Genomic DNA, 11586 nt, shown 5'->3' on the forward strand with positions numbered 1-11586 from the left:
GGAGAGGGTGTGGAGAAAAGGGAACACTCTTGCACTGTTGGTGGGAATGTAAATTGATATAGCCACTATAGAGAACAGTGTGGAGGTTCCTTAAAAAACTAAAAATAGAATTACCATATAACCCAACAATCCCACTACTGTGCATATACGCTGAGAAAACCATAATTCAAAAAGAGTCATGTACCAAAATGTTCATTGCAGCTCTATTTACAATAGCCAGGACATGGAAGCAACCTAACTGTCCATCAACAGATGAATGTATAAGGAAGATGTGGCACATATATACAATGGAATATTACTCAGCCATAAAAAGAAATGAAACTGAGTTATTTGTAATGAGGTGGATAGACCTGGAGTCTGTCATACAGAGTGAAGTAAGCCAGAAGGAGAAAAACAAATACCGTATGCTAACACATATATATGGAATCTAAGAAAAAAAATGCAATGAAGAGACTAGGGGTAGGACGGGAATAAAACACAGACCTACTAGAGCATGGACTTGAGGATATGTGGAGGGAGAAGGGTAAGCTGTGAGGAAGTAAGAGAGTGGCATGGACATATATACACTACCAAATGTAAAATAGATAGCTAACGGGAAGCAGCCGCATAGCACAGGGAGATCAGCTCGGTGGTTTGTGACCACCTAGAGGGGTGGGATAGGGAGGGTGGGAGGGAGGGTGACACAAGAGGGAAGAGATATGGGAACATATGTATATGTATAACTGATTCACTTTGTTGTAAAGCAGAAACTAACACACCATTGTAAAACAGTTATACTCCAATAAAGATGTTAAAAAAAAAAGAATATGTTAGCATATGGATGTAAAATGGAAAATAATTTTAATCCTTCAGGTCCTTCCGTGTTGCTGCACACTGGAACCAGTTCAGCCCCGTCCAGTGGCTGGCAGTTTTGCCCTGTGCAAATGCACTGCAGCAGCCTCAGTGCACAGCCATGAGTTGGTACCAGCACTAGGTTTTCTAAGCCCTCCAATAAGATATTAAAGAGTATTTGTGATGAACTGATACTTAATTCTGACATTTTTAGAAAGAAAATCATACAAATTAGATTTATAAAATTTTGCCTGTATTAGCTTGTGGGTTTTGCTACTGTTATTTACACATTCAGCATGGAATACTGATGTACCAGAATAGTTCAAAGTTACATAGCACATATCCTATTTTTCTCAGTTTTCTCTACTATGAACTGTTAGTTCATACTCACAATAACATTTACATTAAATATCATACTCATTATTATTGTTGAATTCGAGATAAGGAAAATGAAGCAAAAGCCAGCAGTTGTGGTAAATCTCTCCCAGATTTTCTGATCTATGTCTAGTTTCTAACCAGTTGGACATATACAGTCATGTCATTAACAGTATCCTCAAAAGCAGTTTAAATCATTTCTTAGAGGAATGATTATTGCAGTGACACTGGAATATAAACACTGAAAATCAAAGTTTTCCTCAAATTTACAAAGTAGTCTGTGTGATGCAGAAGCCTCTAATCAATTTCATTTCTGTTCCTCTTTGGAAAAGGGAATATATATCACCTACTTATTATAATCTGAGTAGAATTCAAAAAGCAATCTTTCATAGCAGTGCAACTAGAATACATTAAAACTCTGATCAAATAAAATTATGTATTTATATGTCACATTTTATTTCTGCTAAAAGCAATATGATCCAGAAATAAATAATTCAAAAATCCCTAAATAACAAATTCTTTTTCAATCATCTATTTCACCAGAGTGCTAGATTTTTCACAAAATATCTCAAAGAAAAGTGTAAACAAAATCTTTTCTATTCAAGATAAAATCCAGTGGCAGTTTTTTTTGTAGAATCAACCATTTTACTGGCAACAAAGCATGTCAACACCTGTCATGTGAAATCAGTTTTATATTTTTATTTTTTAATTATAGAAATAAATATATGAAGACAAGGCTGTCCTATTTATAGAGTACGCATTCCTTCAGAATAGAGACTTGATACTATTTATTTACAGAACTTGGGAACAATCATACATATGCAAATAATAATAAATGAGATTTTAATCTCTTCTTTTTTCTTCTTTTTAAATAGCAGTTTGAACACTTGGGCCAAGTAGGTGTTTATGTCAGAGATGATGACTTTCTATTTACATAGCTCAATCCATTCATCTCTACAGTATCACTAGGATTTGTACACTGCTTTTGAACAGTCACAGAGAAGGGGTATGACCGTGATGACAGAGTAAGAAGACCCTGAGCTTACTTCTTCCTATGGGCACCAAAATTACAACTATTTACAGAGAAACAGTTGATGAGAAAGGCTGGAATCTAGCAGAAAATATCTTATACACCAAAAATATAAAGAAGGAACCACACATCAACAAAATGAAAAGAAAATCTACTCACTCAGAGAAAATATTTGCAAATGATATGACTGATAAAAGATTAATACCAATATATATAAACAGCTCATACAACTCAACATCAAAAAAAATTAAAAATGGGCAGAAGAACTGAATAGACATTATTCCAAAGAGGAAATGCAGATGGCCAACAGTCACATGAAAAAAATGCTCAACATTGTTAATCATCAAGGAAATGCAAATCAAAACTACATTGAGATATCACCCATCAGAATGGCTATTATCCAAAAGGACACAAATAACAAATACTGGCAAGAATATGGAGAAAAGGGAACACTTGTACACTGTTGGTGGGAATATAAATTGGTGCAGCCACTGTTGAAAATAGTGGAGATTTCTCAAAAAACTAAAAGTAGAACTACCATATGACCCAGCAATTCCATTCCTGGGTATATATCTGAGAAAACCAAAAACACTAATTTAAAAAGATACATGCAGCTCAATGTTCATAGAAGCATTATTTACAATTCCCAAGATACAGAAGTGACCTAAGTGTTCACCAACCCCATGCACCAGCAGGCTAGCACCAACCCCAGGACACCCTGGGCCCTGGCCCTGCCCACCAGTAGGCTGACACAAAAAAGGAAGAAGTAAAATTGTCATTGTTCACAGATGACATGATACTATATATAGGAAATCCTAAATATATCACAAAAAAACTACTAGAACTCATTATGGGTTTGGCAAAGTTCCAGGATACAAAATTAATATATAGAAATCTGTTGCACATCTATACACTAACAGTGAACTATCTAAAAGAGAAGGTAAGAAAACAATCCCATTTACAATGACATCAAAAAGAATAAATTACCTAGGATAAACCTAAGGAGGTAAGAAACCTGTACTCAGAAAACTATAAAACACTGATGAAAGAAATTGAGGACAACATAAACAAATGAAAAGATATACCATGTTTATGGATTAGAAAAATTAATATTGTTAAAATGTTAACAATTAATATTAACAATTAATATTGTTAAAACCAAAGGTAATCTACAGATTCAGTGTAATCCCTATCAAAATACCACTGGCATTCACAGAACTAGAAAAAATAATTCTAAAATTTGTATGGAAACATAAAAGACCACGAATAACCAAAACAATCTTGAGGAAGAACAAAGCTGGAGGTATCATGCTTCCTGATTTTAAACTATACTGCAAAGGCACAGTAATCAAAACAGTATTGTACTGGCACAAAAACAAACACATAGATCAATGGAACAGAATAGAGTCCAGAAATGAACCCACACTTATATGGCCAATTAATCTACCACAAAGGAGGCAAGAATATATATGAGGAAAAAGCCTCTTCAATAAATGGTGTTGAAGGGAATTTGCTGGTGATCTAGTGGTTAAGACTCAATGCTTTCACTTCTGGGGCCCGGGTTTGATCCCTGGTCAGGGAAATAAGGTCCCACAAGCTGCATGGTGTGGCCAAAAAAAAAAAAAAAAAAATGGTGTTGAGAAAACTGGACAGCTATATACAAAAGAATCAAACTGGACTATTCTTTCCTACCATGCACAAAAATAAATTCAAAATGAATTAAAGGCTTAAATGTAAGACTGAAACTATTTAAATTCTAGAAGATAATATAGGCAGTATACACTTTAACATCATTATTAGTAATATTTTTTTGAATATGTCTACTCAGTAAAGGGAAACAAAAGCAAAAGTAAACAAATGGTACTACACACTTAAAAGCTTTTTCACTGTGAAGGAAACTATTGGCAAAACGAAAAGTCCATCTACTGAATGGGAAAAGATATTTGCAAATGACATATTTGATAAGGGGTTAATATGCAAAGTATACAAGGAAGTTGTACAACTCAACATCAAAAAAAAACAATTACCCAATTAAAAACTGGGCAGAAGATCTTAATAGACTTTTTTTCAAGGAGGACATATAGATGATCAACAGGCACATGGAAAGATGCTCAACATCACTCATCATCAGGGAAATACAAATCAATACCCCCATGAAATCTCACCTCACACCTGTTAGGATGGCTATTATCAAAAAAGACAAAAAATACAAGTATTGGAGAGGATGTGGAGAAAAGGGAACCCTCATGCACTGTTGGTGACAATGTAAATTGGTACAGCCACTATGGAAAACAGTATGAAGATTCCTCAAAAAATTAAAAATAGAACTATCATATGATCCAGAAATTCTAATCCTGTGCATTTATCTGAAGAAAAAGAAACACTAATTAGAAAAGACATATGCCCCCTTATGTTCATTGCAGCATTATTTACAATAGCCAACATGTGGAAGCAACCTAAGTGGCCATTAATAGATGAATAGATAAAGAAGAAGTGGTATATATATGCGATATAAAAATATATGCCATAAAAAAAATGAAATCTTGCCATTTGTGACAAATGGATGGACCTAGAGGGTATTATGCTAAGTGTAATATGTCAGGCTGAGAAAGATTAATGCTGTATGATATCACTTATATGTAGAATCTAAAAAACAAAGCAAATGATCAAGCATAACAAAAGAGAAACAGAGCTATAGATACAGAGAACAGAAAGGTGGTTGACAGAGGAGAGAGGGATGGGGGAAAGAAAAATAACTGAGGGAGTTTAAGAGGTACAAATTTTCAGTGGCAAAATAAATGAGTCACAGGTATGAAATCTACAATGTGGGGAAATAGTCAATAATTATGTAATATCTTTGTATGACAGATCTTAACTAGACTTATCATGGTGATCATTTTGAAAAGTATGGAAATATCAGTTCACTGTATTGTTAAATAGGAACTAACATAGTGGTATAAGTCAATTATATTAAAAAACAGACAAACAAACAAATTCATAGAAAAAGAGATCAGATTTGTGGTCACCAGAGGCAGGGGTGGAGGAGAAGAAATTGGAGGAAGTGGTCAAAAGGTACAAATTTCCAGTTATAAGATACATAAGTACTAGGGATGTGATGAACAACATGATAAATATAATCAACAACACTGTATGTTATATGTGAAAGTTGTTAAAAGAGTAAATCCTAAGAGTTTTCATCACAAGGAAAAATTTCTATTTTTAAAATTTTGTATCTGTACGAGATGATGGTTGTTCACTAAACTTATTGCAGTAATCATTTCATGATGTACGTAAGTGCACATTATGGATATATTAAGGTGTACATTATGCTGTACACCTAAAACTTATACAGTGCTGTAAGTCAATTATATCTCAATAAAACTGGAAGAAAAATAAATAAATTAAATACACTTTTTTCCAGAAAAATAAAAAAGTCTTAGGGAAGCACTTGTTATCCTTTGGGGACAGGCTGAAGATCAGCTCAGAATGAATGGAAGCCCCTTTCTCTTTCTGAATCAACTTCATGGCGGTTTAGCCATCAACCTTATAACTGAGATGATTTTCAGGGGTCCTGACTCTCTGTCCTTGAGGATTTCCTTCTCTGGTGTGCTGTGTGGCTCCTCCTTCTACCTGCTTAGTTCCTCAGGGGCTTTTTTGCCTTGAATGGCAAGAATTAAAAGGAATAATATCAGTCAGTTTAACCATTAGCACCAATAACATCATCTGATTGACCCAAACTAAGCAGAGATGAGTGCTCATTAGCATTGTTAATACCTCATTAAGAATGAGGTATTAACAATCCTATTGAGTGGAAGAAATTGGAATCCCACATGTGTACTGGTGGGAAGAAGATGGCCTGCCCAGAATGCCTGTATCGCCAATTGCAAATGCAAGGTGATGAGAAGAGAAGGTTTCCAGGGAACCAAGTTGAACCTTATCTATATTTTTGCCTTACACTATGTTTAATTATCGATAGGGTTTCTCTCCCAATTAAAAAATTCAAGCTAATCCATTCAAAATAAACTTGGGAGGTCTCCTTGCTTTCTCTCCCTTATATTCATCATTTCTGCTCCATCATCATGATACTAATAATTTGGTTTCCTCATATTTTCATTGCTCCATAAATAAATAAATGTATTTGGCCTCTGGCCCCCTCACCTGGATTTTAATAAGAAATGATAACTCAGAGGACGTTAGAGGAAAGAGCACCAATCACTCTTCAATGCCCTTTGCCCATCTTTTGCCATGCCAGAATTGTCCCCACTGAGCCAGAAACTACCTCAGGGGACAGCATGAATGTGACAACTGAGAGGCTGATAGAGCTGGGTGCCCCGCAGGCAACTGAGGGATAGGAAAACCACAAAACCTAAAGGCAGAGAAAAGAGCTGAACAAAAGGGTGAGAAATATAGAGACCAGCAGGATGGAGAGTAAAGCAAAATCGAGAAACAAATAAGAAATAAAACTGCTATAGAGATAGAAACCACAGCATGAAGGCAGAAAAATATCAGAGAAAGGGAAATAAAGAATGAACAAAACTGATCATCAACAGCAGAGAAATGGAGGAAGAGAATCAATACCAAAGCCAGGGAGAGGACCAAAAGAAGAACAGCTAAATGCTTGAACTGATTAAAATAATGACAGTAATTACAACTTGGAGAGGTACAGAAGGCCAATAACAGAGCAGGAAAATGGAAAAATATGATATGGCAGTGAAAAAAAATCATTATGAAAGAGATATTGGCCACTGCTGGTAAAAATGAAAAACAAATATGTTTTCAAAGTGTTTTCTAGGGGCTGGAGGAGGAGGCGGGGCGTTGCCACTTCTACCGATTCCCTTGGTCACCATAGAGAACCTGCGAGGTGGGTGCTGCAAACAGAGCACATTAGAGATGAGTTGGGACAACGCCCCCCACCCCTATGGAGACTGTTGTATTTACAAACCTAGTCCCTATTGGAATCCAGGCTGTTGAGAAATTTAACTTTTGTAATTTATTAAGGGTTGTTAAGCCCCAGGTTTTAGGTCTGGGACAGCCCTTTTTACAAGTTGAGTGGTGGTCATTTCTCCAGCATTTGCCTAGGAGGTTTGCCAGGGAGAGAGGGAAGCGAAGTAGGAGGTAGTTCTCTCCGGTTTTCTGGGGGCAAAACACTGGCTGATCAGCTCCTGGGCCGACACTCCTCCTCCCCAGTAAGAAAAAAGACGCTGGCGGTGGGTGTGTGGGGGGGCACTGATCTAACACCTTCCCTCTGTACTTACGTCGAGGAAGATCGACATGCCCTTTGACAGCTGCAGCTCAGAGCTGAGCTCTTCCGAGGAGTTGTTGGAGGACAGCGACGTCTCCCGGGAATCCTCCATTCTTGGGAGCTCTGATGGCCGGGAGCGGGAGTGGGGCTCGGCGGCTGCACAGGCTCAGCCAAAGGATGCCGCACTGCACTGCCGTCGCTGCTCCGCCCGCTGCTGGGCTCGGGATCCGGAGCTGGTGTCCGCTTCCCGGCGAGCCTCACTCCTGTCTCTCTCTGGCTTGCTCTCCCCCTCCTTAACTCTGTCCGCCCGCGCTCCCACGCGCTCTAACTCGCGCCTCCCCCACTTCTCTTGGCTGCAGCGCCTGGATCAGCCTCATCCCTGCACGTAGCAAAGCGCTGCTCCACTTTGTGGGGGAGTGGACTCTGACCGTCCCCCTCTTCCTGCACCGCCATTGGCCTTGGCTGAATGTAACACTGAGGTATCTGCCCACTCCATAACAGTCCCACATGCAGCGAGAAAGGAATTAGCCCAGACAGAGAGGGGGAACAGATGGAAAGGTGTCTTGAGAAGAAAAGCACAAAGTAAGGACGCCCCTAAGCTCACCCCGGGTGGAAACCGTATGAGTTAGAGCGATTCCAAGAGGTTTTGCCAACTTTGTTTTTGAACAAGTGCACCTGTCTTTCCTACCCTCCCCAAAGACCAGTAAATGGATACCACCAGCCAAAGAGGGGCTGGATTAGTGTGAGGATAAAATCACACATTTTTGGAATCTTGGATGCCAGGGTTCAGAACCTGCCCTGGTTAATTTGTCATTTTGTGATCTAGAAAGTTACTAAATCGTTTAGCCTTGGTTTTCCTCACCAGGAAAATGAATCACAATAGCAGTGCTTACCTCAAAGCGTTCTGTGGCTTAAATGTGGTAGTGCCATGGTCAAGGTTATGGACTCTGCATACAGTGAGCATCAAAAAAAAAAAAAAATTCTCTATGGGGAAGAGATTGTCAGGTAATGATCAAACAAGTTTTCCAAAGGTGAAGTCACAATAAAGGATGCAATACCTATCTATGCTTAAGAATGTAAACGAGGGCAATTATTCAACATTTGAGGCCTGCAAAAATGGTAATCTCACCTTCCATCAGGATAGATATCCACTGTTTATTGGGCTTCTAAAATGTGCACAACACATGCCAGTTGCTGTGTGGGTTACAAAGTTGAACTGTCTCAGAGCAAGATGAGTCAAAGAAATAGCACTTTTTTCAAACAAGACTCTGCCTGTGAGAATTGATGGGGTGGATCCAGATCTCCATTTGGTGGCCTCCAAGAAAAGAGAACATGTTCTTTCTATAAGACAAGTGCACAAACTACCAGGACAAAATGTGAGTTCCTTAAGGCATATAAAAAAGTTCTACGGGTTTCTTATGAGGAACAGTTTATAATTTAGCTTATTGGAACCAAGAGAGGCTCGATAAAAGAGGTAGTATTTGAAATACTCCTGATCCTAGATCTTAAAAATTGGTAGATATTCCATAGTTGATAGAAATAGAAGGAAAAAATCATTCTAGGTAGGGGGAACAGCATGAACAAAGTCATGGCACCCAGGAAAGTACATGGAAATCTGTAATTAGTCTACTGGAATCTCTGAAAACATACAGAATCCCAGTCTACATCACAAGCTTACTGAATCAGAATATCAAAGTATGAGACCCAAGAATCTAAGTCCTTCTTTCACCCATGATTCATACACTGGTGCTCTGTAGTAGGGGCAAGACTAGGGTGAGACCAATAAATTACCTTGGGCACAAAATGTAAGTAGGTGTTACCCTGCACTTGCATGATCCTGAGAGTGACTGCCTTTGCACCCTAGGTATCTCATTCACCTCACCCAAGTCCCAGCCCTGCCCTGTAGATCAGTGTTTGCAAGAAATGGATCCAGCTCTTCTCAACTTTGTCTGTACCTTGGAATTACCAGGGGGTGTATGGCAACTTTTGTTATGGCCACAATTTCATTGACACTCTTCCTGTAGAGATGTGAGTCCCCTCCCCTTGAATCTGAAGGATTGTGACTGCTTCAATGAATAAAATGCAGCAAATGACGCTATGCTTTCTGAGTCTAGGTATATAAAAAGCCTCACAATTCCACCTTTTTCAGTGGAATATTTGCTCCTGGAGTCTGGGATTCCTATAGGAAATCCAACTACCTTGAGCCACCATTCTTTGAGGAAGCCCAAGCTGTATGGAGGAGCAGAGTAGACACCCTGGCTGACAGTACTATCTGAACTCAGCCTTTGAGTCATCCCAGCCTAAGTGGCAGAAAAGTGAATAAAGAAGCCTCTAGATGATTCCAGCACATAGCTGTTTGAAACACACCTAGCCATTTGTGTTGTCTCAGCCAAGATCTCAAACATCGTAGAGCAGAGACACACCATCAGTGTTGTGCCTTGTCTAAATTCTTGACCCACAGAATTCAGGAGCATAATAAAATGGTTACTGTTTTATACAAATAAGTCTTGGTATGGGTTTGTTTTGTGACAATAGATAACAAAAATAAGGAGCTTTAAAAAAAACAAACACACAGAAAAAACAAATTGATGCCTGAGCTTCACCCCCACGTTCATATTCAATTAGCATGCAGCTGTACCTGGGCATCAGTGTTTAAAAAAGAAAAGCTTCCCAAGTGATCATGATGTACAGCCAAGATTAAGAACCACTGAACTGATCTGTGCTATACATACAGGAGAGAATAAAATATCAGAAGACAGGCTTGAAGACATTTGAAGTCCAGAACTCTGGACTTAATTAAGTAGAGACATGAAAGACTTTAGACTAAGGGCAGATATTGATTGGAGCTGTACTCTAGAAATATTAATCTAACATCTTTTTGTGATTTTACCTTATTAATTGCAAATCTCATTATCTGAACTGCTTCTTTCTTTTGACAAATGTTCATCAAAAGAAAATACAAAATCATTAAAAAACGGACTGACAAACTCATCAAAAGGATACTGGTCATTCACATCACTGAAGAAGAAAAACCAGAAGGAGAAGGAGGAGGGGAGCTAATCATGAACATTGTTACCAAGTTTATAAAAATACAATATTATTTGTTCCTGCCATTGGATGGAGTGTTGAATAGATTTTTCTGCAACAAGTGCAGTTTAGGTCTGATCCCTCTAACCCAGGCTGTGGGTCCCTCAGTCCTTAAATTCAGCCCTGCAAGTGATAATATTTTTATGCCAATCCCATGGTAATAACAGGCGGTGTTGAAGAAGAGTTTCTGTGATTATAAATGAAGAATAAGAGAGTAATCATCATTCAAAACCAGGGAGCTATTTGTAACATTTCAGAATATATGTTCCTTTTACCTTTGCTGACACGAATGATATTTTCTGTTATTTCCTCTAACGATCTGTCAGGAGGAAATATAAATTTTTAAACAACCAACTAGTCATTTATGTTGTTTACTATTTCAACATGAACACCATATTGCTATAACTGAGTTCTCTATTTAATGGAAATGTAATGTTCGTAGAAGGCTTCAGTAGAAATGGATAGCAATTAGATTTCCATTCACAGAAAAATTCAATAGGCACTACAAAGTGGTAACCATACTTTTGGTTTTCTTTTTATACAGACAGTGTGCATTTTTGAAAACTGTTTTCACACATCATTTTTCTGAAACACAGATGCTTCACTGTGTATAGTTATCAATCATGAACAAGAGACAACCAACTTGAGAGAGGAAATGCATCTTCTGACCAACTTCTTGTAACAAAATCCTGGTTGGGGGGTTGGTGGGGAGGAGTGGGTGGAGAGGAATGTCATTCTAAATTCCAGCTCTTGGGTTTCTTATAAGATTTTGACGCGAAGGTATTTCTAGCATTTCAGAAGATGATAGCCATGTGAGGATTTTTTTTCAAAACATGGATTGAATCCATATTTCAATCCATCTCTGCTTCATGAAGGAACTATTATCTAAACCATTTCAGACAGCCAGGAATCTATCTTATTTATATTTTAAAAATTTTACATAAGGCCATCCTTTGGAACGATGACTCAGAATCCTTTCAGTCAGTTTGGTGGACATTTTTGTTTCTTTGGCAGCCTAAGA

The 11586-nt window shown here is 38.1% G+C and overlaps 1 protein-coding gene across 1 annotated transcript in view; it reads right to left on the reverse strand.

Annotated features, from left to right (window-relative positions):
* Nucleotides 1–7748, reverse strand: part of NECAB1 (N-terminal EF-hand calcium binding protein 1) — a 289101-nt gene extending 281353 nt beyond the window's left edge. Inside the window, exon 1 of the mRNA XM_024115914.1 lies at nucleotides 7492–7748. Coding sequence (XP_023971682.1) covers nucleotides 7492–7590 — 99 coding nt within the window. The 5' untranslated portion in view covers nucleotides 7591–7748. The remainder of the gene's footprint in view (nucleotides 1–7491) is intronic.
* Nucleotides 7749–11586: the final 3838 nt, after the last annotated feature.

This window comes from Physeter macrocephalus, chromosome 15 (genome assembly GCF_002837175.3).
Source record: "Physeter macrocephalus isolate SW-GA chromosome 15, ASM283717v5, whole genome shotgun sequence".
Taxonomy (NCBI): domain Eukaryota; kingdom Metazoa; phylum Chordata; class Mammalia; order Artiodactyla; family Physeteridae; genus Physeter; species Physeter macrocephalus.